Source organism: Triticum urartu, chromosome 6A (assembly GCF_056163025.1).
Source record: "Triticum urartu cultivar PI428250 chromosome 6A, HENAU_Tu73, whole genome shotgun sequence".
NCBI lineage: Eukaryota > Viridiplantae > Streptophyta > Magnoliopsida > Poales > Poaceae > Triticum > Triticum urartu.
In genome coordinates, this window is record NC_141878.1 from 41,904,721 (window position 1) to 41,932,519 (window position 27,799).

The 27,799-nt window shown below is 47.3% G+C and overlaps 3 protein-coding genes and 1 pseudogene across 3 annotated transcripts; 2 read left to right on the top strand and 2 right to left on the bottom strand.

Moving 5' to 3' along the window:
• Positions 1-1,825: 1,825 nt before the first annotated feature.
• On the bottom strand, positions 1,826-3,889 carry LOC147963697 (uncharacterized; annotated as a pseudogene).
• A 4,232-nt stretch (positions 3,890-8,121) lies between these two features.
• LOC125515597 (NAC domain-containing protein 67) lies at positions 8,122-9,376 on the top strand. The gene has a single exon (XM_048681095.2). It carries the CDS (start codon positions 8,353-8,355, stop codon positions 9,226-9,228), a length of 876 nt encoding a protein of 291 aa, XP_048537052.1. The 5' UTR covers positions 8,122-8,352; the 3' UTR covers positions 9,229-9,376.
• A 2,839-nt stretch (positions 9,377-12,215) lies between these two features.
• On the top strand, positions 12,216-15,383 carry LOC147963698 (uncharacterized). The gene is made up of 2 exons (XM_087531151.1): positions 12,216-13,360; positions 15,059-15,383. The coding sequence occupies exons 1-2, from the start codon at positions 12,805-12,807 to the stop codon at positions 15,064-15,066; spliced, it is 564 nt and encodes a 187-aa protein (XP_087387277.1). The 5' UTR covers positions 12,216-12,804; the 3' UTR covers positions 15,067-15,383.
• Positions 15,384-18,497: 3,114 nt separating this feature from the next.
• On the bottom strand, positions 18,498-20,171 carry LOC147963699 (uncharacterized). Its single transcript, XM_087531340.1, has 2 exons — positions 19,906-20,171; positions 18,498-19,773 (listed from the first exon to the last, which is right to left on the bottom strand). The coding sequence occupies exons 1-2, from the start codon at positions 20,169-20,171 to the stop codon at positions 18,498-18,500; spliced, it is 1,542 nt and encodes a 513-aa protein (XP_087387466.1).
• Between the last annotated feature and the right edge of the window lie 7,628 nt (positions 20,172-27,799).

The window sequence follows — 27,799 nt, forward strand, 5'->3', positions numbered from 1 at the left end:
AGGGACTGTTCGGAATCCCTCTGCTCCACGCTGCCGCTCCCGGAGCTGGCGGAGTGCTAGTTGAAAACTGCGGAGCGAGTGAACAGGTACTCCCCAGATTCTTAAATTCCAGGGAGCTGGTGGATTGCCAAACAGCCTATTAGATGTGTAATACTTATGGTACATCTAGATGTGTTTTAGCAAAATTGTAAAAATTATCCCCAGGAGCTAGAAACCAGATGCTTCTACTTTTGTACTCCATGTGCTCCTAATATATCAATTGTTATTCAGAATGTGTCAAAAATTTGGTAAGTTAGTTGGTTCAGCATTTGCCCTGTGGCGAAATACTCGAGAATGTGCTAGCAGTAGTACTTGAAAGCGTGCCACTACACCACAAATAACCTACTGATAACCCATGTTTCTATTCTTTTTTTCCGTAGCCATGCTGAGATGATTCAGCTTTAGTGTTTTTGGCAGAATTTCCGTATGGTGAATGACGCTAATTTTTACTGTTTGAATCACAAGAAGTTGTCAGTCTGCATAGCTTCAATGTCTTTTCCATCATTCCACGTACAAAATTGTTTGACCAATGACATTGATTGCTCCACAGGTATCTAGAGGTATATTCTGGTTGCTGAGATGCAGGAGTGGGCTTGTTGTTGAAGGTTCTTCCATTTTGATAACTTCATGTGGAGATCGACCATCTACATAGTGTGTACCTGTCTACTTGAAGTCAACCTGTAGGAGTTAATCATTTAGTTTGCCAACTTCCCTCTATTAATTTATGTCTGGACATAATTAGCTAACTGGGATGATGAAGATATATTGACTAGCTTCGATTAAGTAGTACTTACCTTGTGGTTTGTTTGCCATATGGTTTCCAAGCAAGCACGTTAAAGCAAAGCTTGCCTGCCTGATGATCTTTGCTTACGCTTGTGTGTGGCTGTGTGCTTATGTGCATCTTTTCACTTTTCCATTTGTTCTCTTCTCGCTGCAATGAACGGTAAGCACTTAATTTTTCCATAAGGTGGTTGCCCACTGCAAAGATTTTTTTTCCCATGTTGGAAAAAATAGGTGCTACTTTTCTCAGTGGTCAGATCATTTTCTTTCATCAAGTGAGAATTATCTGATCCTATACAATGCAGGTAATATTTCCTTCATGTAGGTATCTCACCAGAGATGGTGCTCTAAATAGCTACAAAAAAAATGCAGTCCCTTCAGTTTTGATCTTATATCATCAGTGACTATTATTATAGGAAAAGAGTAGTGCATACAAGGCACACGGCTAGAAAAGTCCGAAGCTGCTCAATATTATTATTATGGCAATAGCTTATATATTCCTTCCCCGAAAAGAAAATCATGTTCCGGTATGCTCAACACAGTACAGATTAAGACTTGCTTAGAGTGAGAACTGAAAAGTTATACGCTGCAGGCAAAGATTCAGGTACGAGAAGTCGAGTGCCAACCTTAGCTTACCATTCATCACTGTGAATTTCTTCTCCACGGTAGCAGGATACTCTTCTATAAGGAACTCTTTTTTTTCCTATCAGTATTAAACTTTTTTTTTTGAACAAAGCAAGGCACCTGAAAGGTGCCCAAATTTCCATTGACAGCTTATGGGGTCATTACAAGTTACAGGGGCAACAGACTGAAGAATAAGAGACAGAGCCCGAAAAAGAGGCTGCAATGGAGAAGCAAAGATAGGTTGAAAACTAATCAACCAGATGAACTGCAGCTTAAAGAAAAGACCACCAGCGCCGGTAGAGATGTGTTGTCATATGCTTGTGGTAACACCAGAGTCCAGCTATTCTTGCAGGCAGGAGGACCCTTGCTTTGAGTGCTGTTTTTAGTAGCAATACACCTTGTGTAGTTGGAACCCCGTGCCAGAGAATTGAGCTAGAGCAGCCGCAACAGGACAGAGGTTTGTGTCATGTGATCTTGTAGAGCAAATCATCAGTGGCTGATTTGAAGCCTGGTACACCTGTTGTGCAAGATTGTGAGCCACTCCATTTAGATTCCTGGAAATGTGGAACACCTGAGCATTTAGAATAGAATAAATGCTATTAAAAGAAGCTAATTCATTTCTGATATTCCAAGGAGTAGCAGGGTGGGAAATGGTCTTAGAAGCAGCAGCAGAAGCGAGAGGAAGACAATCAGTGAAAAAAGTAGGTTGTTGCACATTCAATTTGTTTGCAATAAGAGCAGCGCAAGAAAGAGCCTTGGCTTCTGCATGAGTAGGATCTGTGGTTACAGGGGCAGATGTCTGAATCTGAATATTAATCTCACCATGATCAACGGGAATAGAAAAGTAAATTCCAATACCTGTACCAACCTGTCCCCTCATAATACCTGAAATTTTTGAACATCGAAAGGCCGCATCAGAATAAATTTTAGTCCCTTTAATGATGAGATCAGACTTGATAGTTGTACCCTGCAGAGGTATATGTTGTTCATTATTCAAACTGTTTGAAAAACTGTTGTACACTTGTCCCGACACCAGTGCCTGAGCCTGCAACGCGTAGTCTGTATTTGCAGCCATGATGTGAATCCTGTTCGGGTGTACCTCCCTGCGCTCAAAAAGGAGCTCATTCCTTGCTTTCCAAATGCACCATAAGAAATTGAAAATATTTTGCATGGAAGCAAAAGGATGACCTGAATTCATAAAAGAAGTAATGTCTGAAAGGAGAGAATCATGATTATGAACCAGAGTGTCGGATCTAATAAACCAAGGGTGCGCAAACCAGGCAGCTCTAGCAAAGTGACAAAGGAAAAAAAAGATGGAAATCGTCTTCGTGATGCGCACGTCTAGAACAAATTTGAGAAATATGACTGGAAAATTTACCTGCTCTCATACCAATAGGCAGAGCTTTACTAAGAAGACGCCAAGCGAAAGTTTTGATTTTAGGGAGCATGGAATTGTTTTTCCACGGCACTTTAAGAAAGTTTTTTAAATCAGTGGCGACTTGAGTAGGAGCTGTTCTAGGATGAGCATGAATGTCTTGTAAACAAATTTTATAAGCATGTTTAGGAGAACAGGTACCATTGGGAGCTAAAGGCCAACAAAGAAGATCTTCATTATCATCCTGAATAATATTGGTATTAATGATTTGAGAAGCAAGAGGTTCCCTAAAAAGTTGGCGGATGAGCTGATGATTCCAAGACCTAGCTTCTGTCATCCAAAGATCTTTAACTAAAGAGGGATAAACAAAAGCAGAATGTTGAGGAATAAGGTAGTCATGAATAGTATTCCAATTGGTACACCAAGGCATGCTCCATAAAGAAATATTCCCCTGGGTCAATTGGTAGAACGCATGATTTTTAATCTTGGGAAACATTTTAAGAATGGCAGCCCAAAAAGCAGACTTAGGAGGAGCTGGAGTAGCTTTCCAAATAGTTGTATTAGGGAAATATTTGGCTCGGATTACAGAATATAAATGTGAAGTAGGATTAATTGCTAACCTCCAAGCCGCAGCTAGAATTAGACTTTCAGTAATTGCCTTTAAGTTTCTGATACCCAATCCTCCTTCTGTTTTTGAATTTGAAATGTCCTTCCAAGCACGAAGGCAAAGACTTTTCCTGGAATTTTTTTCTCTAATACCTGTCCACCCGAAGTTTCTGATTACTGCAGTAAGTTTAGCAATGAACTTTTTTGAGAATAAAATATTGTACATATAATAAACTAGAATGGCCGAGAAAACAGAACGGATTAATTCCAATCTAGCAGCATGAGAAAGCATATTAGCTTTATAGGAAGGCAGCTTGTTAAGAAATTTATCTAAGACAAAGTTGTAAGCAGCTGCTCTATTGTTAGCAGGAAGAATGAGAGGATGACCTAAATGAGTGAAGCTATCATCCAAATTAGCTACTGGAAAAATGCTTTTAATGTCATCTCTTACCTGCTGAGGAACATGAGAACTGAAAAATAGCTGATTTACTCCAGTTAGGAGTTTGGCCAGAGATATTACAAAAGTGATTAATCAAGTTGGCCATAACATGAGCCTCCTGATAAGTAGCCTGCCCACAGACAAGAAGATCGTCTGCAAACAGTAGGGAATGCACAGAAGGGCAATTTGGTCCAAGAGAAATACCAAACAAATGATTGGCCTGCAAAGCCTCATTCAGCATAATGGATAGCTAGAACAAACAAATAAGGAGACATGGGGCAGCCCTGTCTAATACCTCTGTAGTTTTTAAATTTTTGAGAGGGTTGACCATTAATAAGCACAGAGAAAGTAGGCTAAACATGAGCTTTGACCTACAAGGTAAATGGGGAAATTGTATTTTTCTTTAATAGCAGGGGAATCCCTAAAAATTTATCCATAGAGGAAGACTACAACATGTTTTACAAGAGGACCCAAAAATAAATAGAGAAACACAAACAAGTTCCTGGACTTTTGCAACGACCCTGAACTGAAGTCAGAAACACGATCGGGTCCACCACCTCCATGCAGTATTCAGCTCGTCGTCGCCGCCTCCATGGACTAAGCCACTTGGTACGACAGGGGCACCACAATGACGAGCCATGGCTTTCGGTGAGAAGGATAACTAACTCCATATGGCAATTGCACCATGTTGGCGAGAGGGAAAAGGAGAGGGCCACCATGTGGCCATAGGATGCAATGGCATGGCTATGTCGGCCAACCTTCTACCATTTGTAGGGGGCAGTGCCTCTGTCGCGATGACCACTGTTAAATTTCCCCACCATGGAGCCAGAAAAATTCCAGAAAATGATAATGTCAAAATCATGGAATGGGAGAGCCACGGGTGGAATGTGGTGCCCATGCCGCCAGGCACTCAGTTACGGCATCAGTCTGCATGAGACCCACAGGAGCCCTCTCCGACACCCTTGGTCTTATATTGATACCATGACACCCCCAGGCTTGGGGTGCAGCTCCGCCCCTAGTCACAACTCTGAGGCACCCATCACAACATCACCCAGTACAGCCACGCCTGCCTCCCCCACACCGCAGCACCTCGACGTCGCCGGTTAGCTTGTCGCATCCCCCACACAGTCACCGTCTTACCGTTGCGACGTTCCTCGATACCAGCGGTTGCAACACCTCGGTAGGGGTGAGCAAAGGAAGTGGGCGGGAGCTTGCTGCTGTGGAAAATGAATACAAGCTTGCAGGCACGGCGGAAGTGAGAGATGGATGTGTGCTTGGTGAAGTATGCGAGGTAGAGTAGAACTCGCTCTATCACTCATGAGGGGAGGGGAGAAAGGAGTGGACGAGAACGATTTATTGGAAGATAAGAGAGTGAGAGCGGTGACGAGTCTTATAAAAGACACTAGATCATTGAAGGCGCGCAAGTCAATTTTGGCACTTTAATGTTGGTAATTGATAAAACTATTTGAAGCGGTATTATTTTTCATGTTAGTTATTGACGAAAAAATATTTGGGGATTTTTATAGGTATTTTATTTTTGCGGGGTATAGGTATATGTTAGTTGGATGAGGAAAATGTCAGATTCAGGACTGACTTTCATTTGATCGCTCATCACATACAGACGTTTTTGTGGCTTCTCCTCAACGTGGCAAGGCTTAGGTTGCTCACCTCACACGAATGGTTCACCTACTTGTGAGTCTGCCTCACAAGAATTGTTACTCCTTGTGAAGAGCAGATGACTCACATGAAACGATTCACAGAACAGCACGACTGATGCTCACACCCCGAAGGCCCATGGAGTCAAAATAACATAACAGTTTCAATTTTGTTATGAGAGCAGCGAACCGGTCCCTCTAGCATTCTTCTGTCAACTAAAGCCCGAGATTATGAGTTGATCAAACGGTAAAAAATGCCCAAAGTTACCGTCCAAGCGCCCATCCATTAGTCCAATAAATTTGTTGGAATTCTCTTATTTAGTAACTTGTATATGGTGGAAGAAAGAAAATTTTGCTGTTTTGTGGATATGTCAAATTAAAACATGGTGTACACGTTGACCTTACGAATTACAAGTAAACTACTAATTGGGAATAGATTATAAATTCAGAAAATTATATACATGGTGTACTTGCATATTTGTAAAATCCTGAATTTGTGCCGTCCAACTTGGTACTTGCTTTGTCTTTCGAGCGTTATATCCTTTGTTTTCAGGTCAAGGCATTCCTCTAACAGAGAAAATTATCTCGTCCACTGTTCTCATCTTCTCACCTGCCAACCAACCATAACTATAGCTAACAATACATTGCTAGTCTCCTCGTCTCTTCCGTTCTCCCATCCACCGAAATCTAGCTAATGATTTGCCTGAAATATATGGCAAACAACACAAATGTAATTATTAAATAATTTCGGTGAAACAAAATCAGTGCCCCAGCTTTGCCAGACCTGACTGGCAACTCTATCATAAGATTTTCATGAATTTATATTAGTACCAGTAAAGGATTGATAGACAGTAAATACCCACCTTTTCAGCAAATTATATCAAAAGCATAAGCAAGCTGCAAAAACGAATACCAAAATCTTCCATGAATATAATCAGCAACATGTCTACTGCGTGTCAGAACTTGTGGTGGCACCAACCTGAATATCTCTTCAAAAACATAAAACCTTCTTTCTGTTAAAATTAGTATTTCAAGCAACTCAATCAGTACGTTTTCATGCATCTACAATCAGGAGCAATAATAGAATTATCTAAATCAAATCATGGATACTTTGGAGCCACGTGTGCCCCTATATTTTTACTGGAATTTGTGTACCTGGCATTGGAGCACTTGCCCAAGACCCGATTTGCATTCGGCCGGCCTCCTTGTGACTTTGCGAGGCACCTTCGCGATGTGGGAGTGCAGCTCCTAGCGCTGCCTTTGCTTGACCTGACACAACCGCTTTTCCTCTTGAGCGGTGACGTCGTGCTCCTGCCACGGTTTGCCTGGCAGCCCGTTCGCTGCACCGTCAACAGAGTCAGTAATCGAGGAGGAGAGGAATCAGCCGCTGGCCCGTTGCCTCGGTCGGCACCTAGCCAGATGTGTGATAGGAAGGAGGGAATATATGGACACGCGTGGAGTACATGAAGCGCCATGGTAACTGACCTATAATTATCCGGCGCCGACGAGTTATGCGCATCTAATTGTCATTAAAGCCCTGTGAATGGTTTTGAATTGACAGGTATCAAATCGCCCGCGAGGGGTATCCAATCGGTAGGTGACGATCCGCAGCCCCCGCCCATCTTGATCGGACCCGAAGGGCAGTTGGCATGCGACGCCGTAGGTCGCGTCGCTCGGACCCTGGCGCGGTGGCCATGGGAGGCACTCCCACACAGCGTCGCTGCGTTCGTTCGTGCGAAAGAGAAAGCAGTGCAACGTAGAGGCCTATATCTTCTATATATGGGCTGCACGGAGGGGGAGCAGTAGAAGCCCCATTAGGTCCAATTTCACGCCTGACGCTCAAAAATGTCACCGGAGCAGAGGCCCAACATGGGATATGGCTCGTTCTTAGCAAACGAAGCGAGCAAGCGCCGGATCCAGAGAAATTAGACGGCTGAAACACCTAAAACTGAAGATCCAATGGCTGCAAACGCTAATGGTCTAAGATGGCTGGAAGGGTGCTCAGTTTTAATATATCTAAAAATGCGTGCGGATGAGACTACATAGAAGGTGTGACTCTTATCCGTGAGCGGCCGACGTGGCGCAACGAAGAGCGCTGGATGGACGTTGATCGCACGACACGCGTGCGGCCGGTCGACCGCACGGGATTGTTTTCCAACATTTGAGAGGTGTCATCTTTAGGCCAGAGGCCAAACATGGCAGCCACCTACAACCACAAACCACAGCAGCACACACGCGGGACCACACACCTCCACGCCCGCAGAAGAACCACCCAGACGCAGCACATATATCTAGCCGGGCAAAGAAAGATGAGGTGGGCAATGACGTCACGTTGCTGGCCAAGTCGCCGTCACAACATTTTCGCTCGAGGCGAGGTTCAATGAACCAACCAACCACCGGCGCGAGGCGACCCCCATCGCCATCTCGTCGCCTGCCTGCCTGCCTCCTGCCTCCTCAGCCGTCGCCACACGTGCGCGATCTCCGGGCTCCACCGTCGCCTGTTGACGCCCCCACCGCCGCACGATAAAGGATCGACGGCCGCCCGCACGGGTGGGTACGTAGCCGCGCGCGCGACCGCCCATCGCGACCCCTTCCTTCCTTCCTTCCTTCTCGTAGCCGCCGACTCGATCCCCAATGAAGATGAACCCCTTCGACTCCTCTCCGACCCCCGACGCCTCCCCACGAAGCTTCTCCTCCTCTCCTCGCTATTTATCCTCCGCCCACGCCGTTCTCCAAGATCCATCCCGAGACACTCGACACAGTCCACCACGCACGCGCAGCAGCAGCAGCAGCAGCGCCCGAGAATCTCATCGGCGGAGAAGGAGCGACCGATAATGGTGATGGCGGCGGCGGAGGGGCGGCGGGGGGACGCGGAGGCGGAGCTGAACCTGCCGCCGGGGTTCCGGTTCCACCCGACGGACGAGGAGCTGGTGGCGGACTACCTCTGCGCGCGCGCGGCCGGGCGCGCGCCGCCGGTGCCCATCATCGCCGAGCTCGACCTCTACCGGTTCGACCCGTGGGAGCTCCCGGAGCGGGCGCTCTTCGGGGCGCGGGAGTGGTACTTCTTCACGCCGCGGGACCGCAAGTACCCCAACGGCTCCCGCCCCAGCCGGGCCGCCGGGGGCGGCTACTGGAAGGCCACCGGCGCCGACAGGCCCGTGGCGCGCGCGGGCAGGACCCTCGGGATCAAGAAGGCGCTCGTCTTCTACCACGGCAGGCCGGCGGCGGGGGTCAAGACGGACTGGATCATGCACGAGTACCGCCTCGCCGGCGCCGCCGCCAAGAGGGACGGCGCCTCGCTCAGGCTCGACGACTGGGTGCTCTGCCGCCTCTACAACAAGAAGAACCAGTGGGAGAAGATGCAACGGCAGCGGCAGGAGGAGGAGGAGGCGGCGGCCAAGGCTGCGGCGTCACAGTCGACCTCGTGGGGTGAGACGCGGACGCCGGAGTCCGATGTCGACAACGGTCCGTTCCCGGAGCTGGACTCGCTGCCGGAGTTCCAGGGAATGGGGACGACAAACGCGGCGATACTGCCAAAGGAGGAGGTGCGGGAGCTGGGCAACGACGACTGGCTCATGGGGATCAGCCTCGACGATCTTCAGGGCCCCGGCTCCCTGATGCTGCCCTGGGACGACTCCTACGCCGCCTCGTTCCTGTCGCCGGTGGCCGCGATGAAGATGGAGCAGGACGTCAGCCCATTCTTCTTCTGAGCCATCAACTCTCTCACAGTAGCATTGTTGTCTGCGGCGTAACTGTAGTCTCTAGATAGTTCACATTTGCTCAGGATTTAGTTTTATTCTGGATTTATTTGTATTATATATTGCTTTTTAATGATACATTGCCAGCCGGTACTGAATACGGAACAGCTTGCACTGTTGTGTGCAGCGTAACTGTAGATAGTCGATAGTTCAAGTTTGTTCAGGACTTAGAAGACACATTGTACTTCGAAAAAAAAAGAGATCACATGTTTTCATTTTCTAAATTCCAAAAAAGGGCCCCACAAAATTTAGGCTATTTTTCTAGATGGATTTGCCTGAAAAAGTGATTACCCCCCCCCCCCCCCCCCCCCCCAACCCACACACACACACACACACACACAAAAAACGCCGGCTAGAATTCAAGACTGATGTTTTCCTGAATTTAGGGCCAGTCATGAGAGTCAAAGATCCAGAAAAAAAAAAAGAAACAAGTCATGTGGTTGTGTGGCTCGGGCGGCGATCTAGATCCACCTGGCCTCACTGCTCGAGTCACCTCCCTTGCGCTGTCAGACGATGCCATCGGGCAAAAACTGTGTGGCCAACACCGGTCTGGCGGCGGGGCCTTGCATAGTATCACAACGCGCTGCTCTACGTGGCGGCATTTGAGGTGGGCTAGCTGACCGAGGTCTTGTGGTGGCAGCAGTTGTACAACTATTAGCGAGTGACTTGGCCCTAGGGGGGGCCTTCCCGTTTGACCTGGTCTATGGAACAGGCCTTCTTTAGCAACCACATATCTATCACCATACTCCCAAATAGTGTCATCGACTGTGGAACTCTCTTTGAGCACCTCTTCCACACTATGCCAAATTATACTTCGCTTCACACGTTAGTGTGTGCTTGTTGACCTAATATCGATAATCAAGGGATAGGGTTGTCGTGGCTGCTTGGCGAGATGTCGAACGAAGAAGTCAAGTGGCCGAGGCTTCTAGTCGACAACAAATCGTCAATTCCCTCTCAAGAACCCTATCTTTCATGATCAAAGTAAGCACAAGGTACTAATCCTATCTTCAACGATCAAAGAAAGAAAATAGGTACTAGCCCTATCTTCCATGACCAAAATAAGCACAATAAGAATACCCCTCGGGGTGCTGTCTTCCATGCATAACATGGGTGGATCAACACCGACTACATTGGTACCAACAATATACTCACAAATGCTCTTACGAGGCACTTGGTCACATCAGATTTTCCGGAGTTGAGAAGGAGGATCGACATGTCAGAGAAAATACATAAATGACAAGATTAGGGAGGAGGAGGGGGGGGGGGGGGGGGGTTGATCTGTTTCATAACTAGTCTAGTCCTTTGCATGTCTTTCTCCTTAACTAGTTTTACCTCATTTTATTTTTCTTAGTGAGGCACGAGCCCATGATGTTTGTGGGTGTCGTGCACCCTTCATAGTTCATGACATGACCCTATTTAGGCCATGGTTGTCTGCATCCTCAGCATCGTGGCTCTGGCATGATTTGAGCTCGTGGTGGGATGTTGTGAGTCATCCAGATCAAGACACCTTAGATATGATCCCTACCAGACACTTTTTTTCTCCTCCAAATAGAACGAGACGGACAAAAATAGAAGTCACAATTGCACGCGATGCAAAAACTTAGCCAAATATAGTGCATTCTCGGAGCTAGTCGGCAACGGAGGTGCCGGAATGATCTGAAGGGATGCTTCAGGCGCGTTCATCTTTTCCTCATGTAGTTTGGAGATGTATGCTCTAGTGCACTCAAAGAGGAGACGACAGAGTGCGTGGAAGGCATCGCCCCGTTCATGCATCCTGAAAACAGATTGTGACGAGGTGGCTCGTATGCTTCTAGATCCGGCGCCAAATAGAACACTAGTGGTCTCCCCTGTTGGGTGGAGCGCATCTCACGAAATGGAAAAGACTTTGGGATTCACCATGTGCGTCGTGAACAAAATGCCTTTGGGTTGCGCCTAAGAAACAACTCCCTTCTCGCAGCCATGTGGCTGTGTTTGGGAGTTTGAAAACGGCAAAATGAGTTTTGCCTAAGAAACAAATTTTCATCTTCAAATTTTTAAACCGTGTTTACTTATGCTTAGCACAATAGTATAAATTAACAACTGGCATGGCGAAAGCTCAAGTGTTACACACATGGAGTATCTGTTCCAAACTCAAATGTTCCTTGATGAAAATTAGTAAAATAATCAATAAATTCTGAAATTTTTGGGGTAAAATTTGACAAAAAATGTCTTGCAAAAATTTACCAGGAAAGGAAATTCATGGAAGTCATGGTAAAAAACAAAAATGATGCTAAGAAAAATGCTATTTTGAAAAGCATTTTGGAGTGATGATTTTGTTTCTTACCTTGACTTTCACGTATGTCATTTCGTGATGAAATGTGCCAAGCATACAAAACATCTGTCAAAGTTTCTATTTTGCTATTCATCCTGAGGTCATTTGATCTTGGGAGCAGAAGAAGACTTTCGAAGAGTTACGCACTACAGTCAAAGATCCAGGCAAGTGAGGTGGACAACTTTGTTTAGCATTCGTTCATGTCCAGCGGGATTCGGAAGCAAGATGTGCCCTGAAAATTGACGCGAAAATAGTAGATACGCAAATGTGGCTAGTATTTTCTTCAGAAGCGAAATTAAGCCATGCCCTATTTTTTCCGAAAATCTGCGGAAACCACAAAGATTAAGTAATTGGGGTCTTGGATTTGAAAAGTCGCTAAAAACACACAAGCACAAAAGAAAAGAAAAAAGGGCAAAACAAATTTAGGGGTAAGAAAAAGGGCAAATGCGTTTATGTAGAGGAAGAGAGAGAGAGGGGGGGGGGGGGGGGGGGCAAATGCGTGTGTGCTTTGTATGGGCTTGTGGGCCATGTTAATGTCTACAACGGGGGACATGGTGTGTTCGTGGGCTCTCTTCCAGTGGGCTTAATCAGTTTCCATCTCTCTCTCGCACTGGTCCAGTGTCACCCACCTTATTAGGTCACCCGCACTTCACTCCATGGCGTGGCGGCTGCCGCATAAGCTGTGAGGAGGGCGAGATGTTGCCGACGACGGCGGCGGCGGCGGCGCTGCCGCTGGACGACGACAACCTGCTCTCCGAGATCCTCCTCCGCCTCCCGCCGCTCCCGTCCTCCCTCCCCCGCGCCTCCGCCGTCTGCACGCGCTGGCGCAGCCTCGCCTCCGACCCAGCCTTCTCCCGCCGCTTCCGCCTCCACCACCGCCGCAACGCTCCACTCCTCGGCTTCATCCAGGCATGTGACGACCTTCCATCCTTCGAGCCTACTCTGGAGGCCCCATACCGTGTTCCCCCGGGCGCCTCTCCTTGCAGTCCGACCTCGACCACTTCCGTGTCCTCGGGTGCCGCCATGGCCTTGTGTTAATCCTCGACACGGCGAGGTTCCAGTTGCTGGTATGGGACCCCGTCACCGGCCACCGGCACCGCGTATCATCCATTCCCACGGGATTCGATGGGTTCAGATTTGTGACCTGCGGGGCGGTGCTCCGCGCTGCCCCCGGGGACGTCCACTTCCAGATCGTCTTGGTAACAGACGACCACGAGATGGAAGAATGGCGAGCGGTGGCCTGCGTTTACTCGTCGAAGACCGGGGCGTGGGGCAATCTCATCCTAACACCGATTCCATCCGGGACCTTGCTTTCTATTGATGTGTTGGGTGTGCTGGTTGGGCATTCCCTTTACTGGATGCTTTATGGTACTTCGTCAAATATCCTCCAGTTTGATTTGAAGAGGGAGAGCCTGGCCCTGATACCGGTGCCAGTGAGTATGTTTGATTTTGAAGGCATCACACTCATGCGCGCAGAGGACGGTGAGCTGAGTTTACTCTCCTTGTCAGGCTTCACCGCCCAATTATGGAAGAGGAACACCATCTGTAACGGTGTTCCATCGTGGGGGATAGTAAAAACTATTGAATTGGACAAGCTACTTTCCCTGGATTCAGAGGAGTACGTAACCACACATGGCTTTCCTGAGGATAATAATTTGGTCGTCCTGCGTATCAGCACCATCTTCACTGTCCAGATTGAGTCACTACAGTTCAGGAAAGTTACCGACAACAGCAAATGGTACTATTATCCATTTGAAAGTGTCTATGCTGCAGGTAATATCATGTCTTTGCACTGCCAGTATAACAAAACCAAGTTGCTCTTTGATAATGGGTTGATGGAATGCCTTTCACATCCTTTCATGTTAAGCTAACAATTTTAAGTAGTGCCGTGTCAATTATTCTTTTGCTTCTTGATATGATCTCTTCAGCACATAGCAGTTTTGTTCAATCCCAATGGTTGTGTGGTGGTGTTTATGTAATTCTTATGATTTAGAAACATATTAGTTTCTGATATCTAGTTTAGTTCATGCCACCACTTATGTTTCTGTGGCCAAGGTGGAAAATTCTTTATATTATAACTGAACTAAATTTCGTTGTTGTCTGCTTGTTGACATATGCAAGAACTGTATAATGGTAGTGCTAGAGCATGTAGATGCATTGCAGTTTTTCTCAACCAATGAGGTGATGTGCTGGCACCATTCTGTGTATTGTTGATAAATATGATGTCAAGTTGTTTTTAGTATTCTCATATTTTTATCAACATTACCCTTGGACAATGTGGTTGAATTCAGAGTTGGGAAAGTTTCTCATCGGTTTAGTGTGGCGGTTATGTTCTTTTCTACAAGTTGACATATATAACAGTTGGAGACAACTACTTGAAAAACTAGCTTGAAACAACTAAAATATCAAATAGATATATGTCCTATGTATGCACATCTAGAAGCTTAAAGCAAATTATTGTTCCATTCAGTATTGCTACCTCTGCTGATCTTGCTAATAATCTTAAATCCATAATAGCAAGTTGCTTTAAAATTTACAAGACTGTTTATTTTGTTAAATTTTAAGATAGTCCTGGTCCTGCTGCAAGTGGTAAGTCCATTGTTTCCAAGAAAATAAAATAAGTTGACTTCATTTTATATAGTCATGCAATATATTTGTTTAAATCTGAATAGCCATGATCGATTAGTCTCTGAGATCAGATGTGGCAAGAAACCTGAGGAAGTGGTAACCGTAGAAGTGGAAGACGTGGCTCTACCAATTAACTGTCTTCCACTCTTTCTATCACTATTATTTGTTTATATTGTTATCTTTTTCGAATAATGCTGAGATGATTCCACTTTTTTAGTAGGAGAGTGGTTCTTCTACACCCACTCTCGGTGCACCCACGCAAGAAAACATTTCAAAAAAAATCCGAAACTTCGTGGAAATGATCATCAACAAATGTTATGGGGACTTGCAAAATTTGGTGGTCAAATAACATTCGAGGAGCTCTCTACAAAAAAGACAAAATCACTGAAAATTAGTCAAAATGTACGTGCACTGTTTGAGCAGATTTTGCAATTTTGTCTTTTTTGTAGAGCGCTTCTCGAATGTTATTTGACCACCAAACTTTGCAAGCCCTCATAACATTTGTTGATGATCATTTCCACGAAGTTTCAGATTTTTTCTAAATGTTTTGATATGTTTTCTTGCGTGGGTGCACCGAAAATGGGTGCAGTCACTACTTTCCCTTTTAGTAGTACAATCTTCACAATGGTGAAGCTGATAATTACTTTCTACTCCCTCCGTTCCAAATTACTCGTCGGAGAAATGGATGTATCTAGAACTTAAATACATCTAGATACATCCATACCTGCGACAAGTAATTCGGAACGGAGGGAGTAGATCACAAAGAACAGGTTATGCAACTTCATCTTTTTCATGGATGGACAGTACAAATCGTTTTGACTAATGACATCAATTGCTCTACAGGTATCTAGAATTGTGTTCCGGTTGCTGAGATGCAGGAATGGGCTTCTTTGCTGAAGGTTCTTTCATGTTGACAATTTCTCATGGAGATCGGCCATCTTTGTAGCTTGCACAAGTGGACCTGTATGAGTTAATCTTTGACTTGGTCAACTTTCCCTTCCCCCTGTTACCTAATTTCTGGCCACAATTAGCCAACAGGCATGATGTGGATACATTGACCTGGTTTGATTAAGTAGTACTTGCTGTGTGGTTCATTTGCTATATGCTTTGGAAGCAAGCTTAACTGTGTGACGATCCTTGCTTACATTTTTGTCAGTGTTTATGTGCATCTTGTTGCTGCAATAAATAGTAAACATCATTGTGTGTGGTAGTCCATTTGAAATCTTTAAAAAGACAAATATTTAGAAACAGAGGGAGTATGATTTTTGGTTGAGCAGGTAAGCATATCTTCTGCATGCAAGTCGACGTATCTAAAATGTTCTTTTGAAATAAAAAAATGTTGCTATCCTTTTTACTAACATCTCGGTTACCAAATAGATTGCTTTTGTTAGTGTGGACTCTTCTCCTCTAGCATCTTAGCTGGCATTGCCGCCGGCTAGCCAGGACGTGAGATTGATATTGCAGGAGATAAATAGAGACCGGGGTAGGGACAAAGCTAAGATCGAAAAAGGGGATTTTTCACTCATTTGTTTGTTGCCGGTTCCGTCGTTATAGCTTGCCATCGTTATTCGCTTACATCATTATTGTTGACATCCTTATAGGCCAGACACACATGATGCTTACAATTGGGTCCCGCCTAACTTAACACATGCTTCGCCATCATTATTCGCGTACCTAACTCGGTGGCGCCCTTGCTCTCTTGTCTTCTCCTCTGTTCTGGCTGTGTCACCACCTTCAGTTGTTACATTTCCTCGGTAGTTCTGCTTCAGTACATTGACATCGTCCCAAGTTGCCAGTTCTTGAGGAATACCAGCCCAGTTGATAAACCCGTGCGGTATTAGCGAAATTCCCTTCCAGTCGCCGATCAAGAATTGCTTCAGGTCTGGATTCTCCACACCTAACTCAGTGATTTCGGGACATGGAACACGGGATGGACGGCACTGCCACGCGGCAGTTCCAAGAGATATACCACTGAACCAAACAGCTACGGTCCAGAGTATTTGAATGCCAGCTTCAGACAAGGCCTGTTCACCGCTGAACATTAAGCAGTAGGCTGCAGTTTGAGCAATACCTTCTCACCCGCTTGAATGGTTTTCTCTGATCGATGCTTGTCAGCTTGCATTTTTGTTTTGTTCTCTGATCGATGCTTGTCAGCAATACCTTCGTCAGTCTAGTTGCACTTGACATTCCACCACAATTTTGACAGCTTCAGTTGATGTTGCGAGCTGCACTTAACGTTCTGCCACAATTTTCACCTTTATTAAGTACTCCCTCCATAAAGAAATATAAGAGTCTTTAGATCACTACTTTATAGTGATCTAAACGCTCTTATATTTCTTTACAGAGGGAGTAACAAATTATGATTGAGAGAGTGGTCAAAGTGTTTTTTAGGCTTTTTCTGGTGCTAGTGATTAGCCTGCTGAAGTTTTTCTTCTCTGCCCCCTGCCCTTCTGTCTGTCTCGCTATGCATATATTCTCTCTCTTGTAAATTGTCTATTTTAATAAAATTTACTGTCAGGGCCTCGCCTACAGGTTCCCCTAAAAAAAGTGTTGTTTTTGTATGCCACACATTTTTAAAGATGGCGTGTATTTGGACCGAAGGAAGTTTTAAAAATGTATTTCAAATGATTTGGTAAGCTAGATGATTCAGCATTTGCCTCTGTAGGAGTTATTTGAACCATTGGTCTCTTAGCCTGTACTGAGAGAAGATGGCAAAAATGATCGAGAATGTGCTGACAGTAGAAGTTGAAAGTGTGCCACCACCCCACAATTTACCTACTGATAATCTCTGTTTATATTTCTGTCTTTTTCCAAGAGCGCTGAGATGATTTAACTTTGGTGTTTTTGGTAGAATTTCCTTTATGGTGATTGGTGAAGCTAGTTTTTATTGTTTGAATCATAAAAAGTCGTGAGTTTGCATAACCTGTACTCTTTTCCATGGATTAGTAGTACAAAATGGTTTCGCTAATGACATTGGTTGCTCCACAGGTACCTAGAACTATATTCTGGTTGCTGAGATGCAGGAATTGGCTTCCTTGATGTGGGTTCGTCCATTTTGTATGCGTCACACTGAGATATCAACCCCCTATGTTGCACGCATGGTCAACTGGGAAGTGGAATTGTAGGATTAATCGTTCATTTCTAACTTCCCTCTGTTAGCTAAATTCTAGGCAGAATTAGCCAACTGGCTTGTTGAAGATACACACTTGCTTTGGTTAATTAGCTTTTGGGGTACATCTGCTTTATGGTTTTCAAGCAAGCTTGCCTGCCTGATGATCTTGGCTACGTCGTGTGTGTTCATCGTCTCTCTGTTTTCATTTGATCATGTTCCGTGTTGTATTAGGTCGGGAGATTTGACGTAATGTTCTTGCTTATGTCCTTTGTGTGCGCCTGTTGAATTTTCGTATCTGACTTTGGCTCATGAATGTTCGATTACACTTGCCTGCCTGGTGCTATCTATCACTGCATAGCAAGCCTTTCGACCAGCAATAGCCGCAATGGGAGTTGCAGTTTTATCTATTCTGGTTTTATTTGTTGATAGTCAGCAAATGGTAAAGTAATCTCTGATGTGCTGTTTATGGTGTGCAAATACAAATATAAGTGTAAAGCCAGCAGAGCCCCCCACTCATATGCTGCAGCAACAGCACCCGATGCGAGGATGGTACTGGACGGCCAGTCGGAGCTCCTCACAGCTCTTCTGTCCCATCAGCGAAATCCTCATCTAGTCAGGCGCATACAGCTGTTAGGACAACTCCAACGCGGTTCATCAAAACATCCCTAAATATCCGGACTGCACTGTCCGGATACTTTTGGCCGTCCAACGCCGTGCATCAAATCCATCTGGGTGTGTTAGGAGCTAGGGTTCTGCCGGTTCTAGGGCGGAGACTGTAGGGGAAAGATGGAGGAAAACGAGGCCGAGGGCGCGGCGGCCGGCGGCTGGGCGCCGTCCTTGCGTGGTGGAGAAGAGGCGGCGGCGGCGCAAGAGGCGGCTAGGGTTAGGTCTCCTGGCTCCCTAAGGGAAGCCGAGCAAATACTGATTGCTTCTTGCTTTATTAGATTGATACATCTCCTCTCCTTATATAGAGAGGTTTACTTCCTAAGCAAACGATCCTAATACGATAAGATAATTGGGCTAAGCCCCTAATAATGATTAAGATACTTGGGCCATAACCCACTTGGCTAAGCCCCTAATATGCTAGTCATAACACTTCTCCCCGCCTGCACAAACAGCTCGTCCTCGAGCTATAAGGTGGGGAAGCGCTTGCTGAACTCCTCGAGGTGATCAACCAGCGTCAAACACCTTCGCGACAACTGGGGCGGCAAGGTCGGCGGCGACGACGTCCTCCAGAATGTAGTCTGCAACCTCCAGATAGAAGAGTCGTGGGCAGGCGTGGCCGGGCATGTAGGGCTCGTCGCAGTTGAAGCACAACCCTTGGCGGCGACGCTCGAGTAGCTCGACCGAGGTGAGCCGGCGGAACGGGTGCGCCGCGGTCGTGGCGAGGGGTGCCGCGGAAGCCTGAGCAGGCCGACCCTGAGCGGGATCTGGCCAGGGTAGCGACCCAGTGGCCCGGGACGGTGACTCCTGCTGGACGGCCACCGTGCGGCGCTCGAACGCGCGGGCGTAGTACATGGCCGTCTGGAGATCCTGGGGTCCCCGAAGCTCCACGTCCACGCGAATGTGATCCAGAAGTCCACCGACAAAGAGGTCGGCCTGCTGCTGCGCCGTCACGCCCGACGCGTGGCATGCCAGGGCCTGGAAACGGTCGGCGAAGTCCTGAACCGTGCAGGTGAAGGGAAGGCGGCCTAGCTCCGCCAGGCGGCTCCCGCGGATCGGGGGCCCAAAACGAAGGAGGCAGAGCTCGCGGAAGCGCTCCCAAGGGGGCATGTTGCCCTCGTCCTGCTCAAGGGCATAGTACCAGGTCTGTGCCGCGCCACGGAGGTGGTAAGAGGCGAGCCAGGTGCGCTCCGAGGCGAGGGTGCGCTGCCCGCGAAAGAACTGGTCGCACTGGTTGAGCCAGTTGAGGGGGTCCTTCGTGCCGTCATAGGTGGCAAAGTCGATCTTGGCGAACCGCGGCGGTGTCTGGGTTGGAGTGCCGTGTTGAGCTGGCTCGGAGGTGCAGAGCAGCGAGGCGGGTGGCGCTTGGTCGGAGCACTCCGGGTAGGGACCCGCGGAGCTGGGTGGCCTGTCGAACTGCGAAAACGGGGTCGGCTGCTCCGGAGCCGTGGTGTAGAACGGCGATGGCAAAGACCCAGCCGCCCAAGCTGGTAGTGGTGACGGGGAGGGCGGGAACCGGACCTGGTGTATCGGCAGGCCGACCGGTGACGGCAGTCCGGAGCTGGGCAGAGGTGGCGCCTGGAGTTGCAACGGCTGCTGTGGAGAGTGGGCGGACGCGGCGGTAGCCGCGGTGGCAGTAGGGGGCCACTGCGGCCAGAGGGGAGCCGCGGCTGGGGGCGACTGCAGGTGCAGCAGCGGCGGTGGCAGCCCGCTGTGGTGCCCCGTTTGGAACGGCAGCAGCGGTGTCCCGCCAATTGCAGGCGCGCCCTGGGACGGCCACGGTAGCCAGAGCTGGGCGGCGGCTGAGGGCGGCTGTAGGTGCAGCAGCGATGGGGGCCCGCTGGTGTGTCCCGCCTGGAACGTCAGCAGGGGCGTCCCGCTCGGGCCAGACGTGTTTTGGATCGGCCAGTGCAGCGCTGGATGGCTGTAGGCGGGGGGCGCAGTCGGCGGGGTGGCGTGCGGGCCGACCAGGTACAGGGTGATGCCCTGGACAGCCGTCACGAGGTCCCGCAAGGTGCTGGACATCTCCTCCGGCGTGAAGACGGGGATCGTCGACGGCGCGGAGGTGACCGGGGCCGGCGGGGTGGAGGTGATCGGGGCCGGCGGCGTTGGGGACCCGGCCGTGGTCATCGGGGCAGTGGTGATGATGGGCAGCAGTGGCGTGGGTGGGGATGATGACATGATCGAACCTGAGTCTCCGGATACCAAGGTGTTAGGAGCTAAGGTTCTACCGGTTCTAGGGCGGACACTGTAGGGGAAAGATGGAGGAAAATGAGGCTGAGGGTGCGGCGGCCGGCGGTTGGGCGCCGTCCTTGTGTGGTGGAGAAGAGGCGGCGGCGGCGCAAGAGGCGGCTAGGGTTAGGTCTCCCGGCTCCCTAAGGGAAGCCGAGCAAATACTGATTGCTTCTTGCTTCATTAGATTGATACATCTCCTCTCTTTATATAGAGAGGTTTACTTAACTCCTAAGCAAACGATCCTAATATGATAAGATAATTGGGCTAAGCCCCTAATAATGATTAAGATACTTGGACCATAACCCACTTGGCTAAGCCCCTAATATGCTGGTCATAACAGGGTGTGAAATCACAAATATTGTTACCGAACCAGGGGAAGTTTGCGGGTGTCCGAACAATCATCAGGCCACACAATGCATGCAAATATATTTAACACTGAAGTTGACAGAGATAATAAGCAGACAATGCATCAGGCCATGAGCAGCCGTACATCATAGATAATAGCTAGAGTTCTTAGTAGCAGCAGCACATCACTCTCATACGACACAGATAACTTAGTTCACACAACTGACCAAAATAAAACAGATAGATGTTTCAACATGAAGCATAGACCGAAATAAAACAACGACACAATCATTTCAACCAACAACAAGATATGCAGTTTTGCACCATCATTCCAACTCCATCTCTCCATGTCAGCGAGGTAGCAAGATTTCCCAAGGCTCCGAACTCTACAAACTGCAGGTTAGCAAATAATGTAGAATGAGATTACACTTATACTCTCCAAGTTGCAAGTCGTTCATGTACTTATCAAGGGAAGTAAGTAGTACTCACCCAGATTTATGATGCGGAATCATCAACGGGGATGGAATTATTAGTACTAGAGCTAGTCTCAGATACGTTGAGGCCAACCATTTCTTCAAGTAATTCTGAGATTAAAGTAAAGCAATCAGAAAACAGTTTAATTCAGCAAGGAACTAGGAAAAACCAAGGAAGCACGAATGAACATATTTTCGTACCTTCCACTACTTCGGTCAACTGCTCTGTATCCTCTTCATCATTTACAGGAGCTGATCCCAGCATCCAATCCTGAGTACAAATGAGTGCTTGGAGAATGAATGGAGTAAGAGAGCTCCTTAACTCGTCGAGGATACGTCCACCAGCGCTGAAGGCGAACTCAGAGGAAACTGCAGATATTGGGACAGCCAAGACATCACGAGCTAGCCGGGATAATACTGGGAATCTGGAAGATTTGACCTTCCACCACTGGAGAATATCAAATTTGGCGGTCTGTGCTTCAGTCTCCTCGGTAAGATATTTCTCAAGTTCAGACTTTGTAGTACCGATCACAGAGTTGTTCATTCTCATCCTCTTGGCAATTAGGGACCTCATCAAGCTCATGCCTCGCACCACATCGGATTCCAATTCCTTCTTCTCACTTGAAGCATACATCTTGCCATACTCCTTAAACAAGTCATTAAGTGTTTCACTCATCTTTTTCCCAACTTCTTCTCCTTTGATCTCACCAAACATCTCAGAAGTAGCAAACCTTGTGTAATCTGATAACTTGTACCTTGGATCAAGAGCAACTGCCACAAAGATCAGAATGTTGAAGCTCTCATGATCACCCCAATACTTGTTGTACTTAGCAATCATCCTTTCAGCCATTTCCTTCCGCAAAGCATCGGTACTCTCACACCACTCCCTCAGCAAGATATAAACATCGGCAATTTCATGGAAAAAAATGTGAGATGTGCAACGATTATAGGCTGAAACACGAACAGTGAGGTTATAAAAAGGCTCAAGAAACTCTGAGATCTTCCTTGCATACTCCCAATCTAGAGCTTCAGGAACTCCTGGCGCTTCCTCACTATTTAACTCAGTTGCAAAGTAAGGGTCATCATCGGCATACCGATTGAACACCTTCTCATATGTGACTGCAGTTTTCAACATTAGGTATGTGGAGTTCCATTTTGTGCATACATCAAGTGGTAAGAATGCTTTGCTGTCCACCTTCTCCAAGTCAGCACACCTCTTAAATCGAGTAATTCTATATGGAGAATTTCTGATAAAACGGACAGCAGCACGGACTCGCTGCACTGGGATATCCAACTCTCTTAGGAAATCTGAAACTATCAAGTTTATGACATGGGTAGCACATCTCATGTGAAAATATTGTCCTTCCGCTATGCTGGTTTTAGCATTGTTCATAACCATCTTCAAGTAACTTATAGTGCCAGCATTTGCTGATGCATCGTTGACAGTTATTGAGAACACTTTCTCTAAGCCCCAATACACCAAACACCTCTCGATGTCCTTCCCACTGTCTTCCCCATTACGACAACTAATCAAGAAAAACCCAATAATCCTCTTATGTAGCTTCCAGTCAGTGTCAAGGAAATGAGCGGTAACACACATATAGCTCTGTTGTTGCATAGATGTCCACGTGTTGGTTGTTAGGCTGACTCTTTCACAGTTTTCTTTAAAGAACTTCTTCAGTTTCTCTTTCTGACGATAATAAATGGAGACACAATCTCTAATAGTGGTTCTCCTAGATGGAATATTAAACCAAGGACATGTCTTTGACATCAACTTTCTGAATCCTGGTCTCTCGGAGAATGCAAATGGGAGACCATCCATGATTATCATTCTAGCAAGAGCATATCTCATCTTCTCAGGTTCAAACTCCCAAGCAGTGAGTGCACACTTAATGTCGTCCTCCTCATCTGTTGTATCTTCAAGAATTGGCTGCTTGTCCTCATTGATCTTATTAGGGTCACTCCTGCAGGTGGTCAACGCTTCAGCAAGGATGGTATACCATTATTGCTTTTGATTCGCAGCAACAAAGCTCTTGTTTGGAATAGTTGCACTTGTACCTCGAAGAATTTGGTAAAAGATGATCAAACATCTTACCTTGGCTCCATTTCCTTCCTTTTCTTGGCCTCCTTCTGGGACTGCTGTTTCTCAGCTTCGCCTTCCACCTCCTCCTCCACATTATTGCCCTTCTCTGTATCCTCAGAGCTCATTGTCAATGACAGCTGAGAACCTAGTGCCATATTGCCAGCGTTTTGTTCCGGTTCAAGCATCTACAAACAGCAAACAGGGCAGCAAATGAGCCAACAAAACCATAGTTATGCAGAGCTGAACACTATAGCTGGAAGAACAAATGTCGTATCTCTTTAGTCAGGCAGGGAAAATTTTAATTCTAGAACCTACTTGGTGAGGGAGGATATGGACCAGTTTACAACCTGATTACAGGGGAAGCTGCTCTGTGGTTACCTGAACTTTGAACTTACTGTGCAGCTTAGTCAATCGATTGTTTTTGTGTGTATTCAGCATCAGCAAGAATCATGTAATCAGGGGATGTTAAGCCAAGGAAGAGAGGTGGCAGTGAAGCAGCGCTTTGGACCATCCATTCAGCCAGGGAAATTTCAATCTGCTGCGGAAATACAGTAGAAATTACGGATCAGGGGAGTTACATTGCAGGATACTTGGCTCGTTGCCATGGTGGTGGTGGTGGTGCTGCTGCTGCTGCTGTCCTCTCCCGCGACCGGCGACCGGTGGTGGTGGCGTCCTATCCGGCAACCGGCGCTGCAGCGTAGCGGCGCCCTCCCTTTTGCTTCTCCGGAGCCACGGAGCGGGCCGGGGTGGGAGCACCGGGAGAGCTGAAGAGGAAGGAAGTAGGCGGGGGCGGCCGTGGCCTTGGGGGGAGCGGGAGAGGCAGCCGCCGCGCCGCCGCTGCTGGTCGAGGGCTTCTGTCTCGTGGGGGTTAGGGTAAATGGGGAATGGCTGATTTGGGGTTAGGGTAAATGGGAAATGAGTGGAGCGCTGGTGGCCATCGGAAACCGAACTACCCGAAGACCGAATAGCCCAGCCACTAACCGAAACAACCGAACACCGAATGAGCGCAGGAAACCCCAACTAGAAGACCATTACTAGAGGAGGAAGACGATGTCCCGGCCACTCAATTTCAATCCAACGGTTCAGAAACAGTCCGCTGAAACTTGTATTTTTTTTCTTTTAAACACAAAAAGGAGCGGTCCTAATTCTTTCGCCGAAATGTCAAGTGAGTCCCTATTCTTTGAAGATGCACATCCTGCTCCCAATTCTTTTTTTAAGTAGTTCGCCGTACCTCCTACACACCTCAGACCCACACTGACGAATTGATGTGGCACTTTGGTCACTGCCACAGATTTTTTTTGCAAAAATACCCTTGGGAAATCATCTTTTCTAATATGTGGTTTTTTGTCTCTGTTATAATTTGACTATGGTATCTATCTTCATCGTCTGCATCGACTCTCCTTCACATCAGCAACCACTTAATCTAGAATTATTGTGTCTTTGGTTGTACCATACCCACACACGCAGCGAAGAGCTCCAACCTCTCTTGATGTTCTCTTTGCATCACCTACACCCACAGGCGAAGGACTCGGTAGGGGAAGGCTGGGCGACCGCCCACCTTGATTTTTTGGCAAGGACAGTTATAGGTATGTGATGCGTGCCTGCATCTCTACTCCTAATGGACGACTTGGTGAATAGTCTGCGCGGTTTTTTTTCGCTGGTTTTTTTTCGTCATCCTCCCACCTCCGTTTTATTTTCGTCATCCTCCCACCACTTTCGTCTGGATTTTTTCGTCCCCCCTCCCACCACCCCATCGGTTTATTTTTTCACTATTTCCTTCTAAACAAACACTTTCCTACCGTACAAAAAGACACAGATCTAACTTTACTAAATTACCCAAATCAAACGATCCATCTCATCAATGCAATTTGCTTTAGGAAACATATAATGGATGTGAAGGAAACAAATAATAGACTATCCAAATCAATCGATCCATCCCATCAATGCAATTTGATTTAGGAAACATATAATAAATTTTAAGGAAACAAATAACAGACTTTAAAGAAAAATCCAATTAACTAATCTCTACTCTTAAAGACCCCTCGATTGATTTTTGTCCCTCGCTTCCTTTCCCAGCACTGATACAATGAAAGGAATTATAATCCACCTATTTGTTCTCCTATATATCCGTGCAGGCAACACAACATAAACCTGTGAAAAAAACACTCACCTCGCACGTCCCCCTGCCTGCAATCCCGAGACGCCGCCATCGCTCCAGGCTCCCGCCTCCGCCGTCCTACATCTTGCCCCTCTCCAATCTCAGAGACCTCTGCCACCGCCGCCATCTCGGAACCCCAGTTCAGGGCAGGACTCAGGGAGGGTGTGGCTGTGGACGACGCTGCCGCCGTCGCAGAACCCTAGGGCAGGGCGTGGTCGCGTTGCGGGCAGCGCGAGCGGCCGTGCGTCTCCCCCGTCAGGCTGTCTTCGGCAGGAACTCGGGACCTCCTCCTGACAGAGCCAAGGCCCTCCGAGGTCCAAGTCGCTGTGCGGCGTGCACAGTAATCTCCCCGGCCTACTCTCTCTTCACGTCAATGCTCCTGTGCTCCGACCCTCCCCGACCCCTCCCAGCAAGCAGCAGAGTCTCTCGGGTTCGAGCTCCACCGGGCCGCCGACGGCGGCGTCCATGTTCGTTGGGCGGTAATGCAACGGGGAACGCACGTCCATGTTTGTTTCTATCCAAATATTACACGGTCGCATAATTCTTCCCTAACTTGCAGATGCTATCCAGGCCATATTATCCTTCCCTGACATGCAGATGCTATCTAAGCATTTGTGTTCTAACAGAAATAAATAACTTTTTTCATTAAATCAATAAGAGCAGCACAAAGTCTAGGTCCCTGTCTCGGTGGCAGACGGAAGGAGGAGAAGGATTGATATGTATGAGAATATTAATATTGAACTTTTAAATTTAATGTGGCCCCGTTACAACGCACGGGCGTTCTTCTAGTATGAATTGTGGCTAGCTGTGTTCGTTAGAATCCTGCCTCGCTGAGAAAAACAGAAGAACGATGATGGAAGGGCTTGTTGCGCCGTGCACATGGGCCACGTTATTTGGACCTAGTCACCTAGGCCGTGAACTCCTACGCTGGCAAAAACCAAGATTATTCGGACCCAGCCCTTGAATGACGACGGCTGAATTTCGACGGCGGCAAAAACCACATGGACCCACTTATCCAGGCCAGCCTGCTGGATGTAGGCACGCAGGCACGGCCCAAGCCGGCACCGTGAAGGGGAATTGTGAAGGAACCAAGTATTTTCTAATTTCTGCATTTATGTATAATGTGAATTTGTGATGCGGATTTTTATAGTTAAAATTTAAAACGAGTTTCAAACTATTATCATATTGCATCATACTTTTAGCACGCTATTGAGTTCGGCCTACCTCAAAATTTATCCGTCCTCCGCCACTGCCTACACCTACCATAGGCAAGTAAACCGTCAAACACCTCAGCCGCATGAACAACACGACATGCATCCACGGCCATGGCGCTAGACCCGAGGCAGGACTCACACGCTGCATCGTGTGTCAGGAACTGCTGCCATATGTACAGGGCAGACTTATCCTCTCCTGCGTTGGACTGGTCCCTATGCTTCGTGCACTGCGGCAACTTGCATGTCAACTCTCGAGGGCGTAGTCTGGATCCCTATCACCATGCTCCGGCAACCCCCACCAGTATGCTCCGGCAACCAAGTATCCACACCAACCTTGATGGTGGGGGTCGTGAGCCCAAGGTAGTACTAGAGCACGCCGACGACGAGTTTCGAGTATTGGCGGTGGTTGCACTCGTCAACTATGTCATGGTAGGCCTCTCCCCCTTTGATTGAGAAGGTCAATCGTCCTCTCTCCTAGTTGTGGTCCTTCCGAAGCAAGCAATCAACGAGAATTGGTTCTAGGACGATGAATTCTTCATTGCTAGTGGGGCAACATCTCTTGTGACACATGGGAGACAAACATACGACAAGGCAGTCGCGCATGCATGGATGGGGAAGGAACGAAGCACAACCTCTGCATCAGCCATCTGGTCATGAGAGGTGCTCGATTGAGGGTCACTCGGGGCTTCTTTCCCTCGATTCTCAATCTTTAAAAAAAATGCAAGCACGTAAAGTCTTACTGCATTTGCTAAATACTTCACTGCTCTTGAAATCAGATTTATGGTATCTTGTGCAACATATTGATGATACAATTTTCTTCCTGAAAGCAAATGCACGCGTGCTTTGAGTGTTCCAGGCCGCATTGACCACCATGTGGGAAGGCGTGGTTTATGTGACTAAACCACGCCTTCCCACATGGTGGTCAATGCGGCTTGGAACATATTAGATTTGGGTGAAGGCTGCATTGACCATCATTGGAGTTGAAGTGCACATGACCATGTGAGAAGGCATTGGGTGAAGTAGCCGCAACCCTGTGGCACAGGTTGGAATGGCACCGCCGCTGGACGACGAAAACCTACTCACCGACATTCTCCTCCGCCTCCCACTGGTTATGCGTAACATACTAGATTTACGACTAGCATAGTAAAAACTGAAAAGTTACACACTGCAGTAAGAGATTCAGACACCGACAAGTCACGTGCCGACCTACTAAACTACTAAATTTGAATTCTCAAAATTGATGCAAAATGTTAGATAGAAAATAAGGGTGTTTTCTTCATAAATGAAAATCCTTGCCGCAT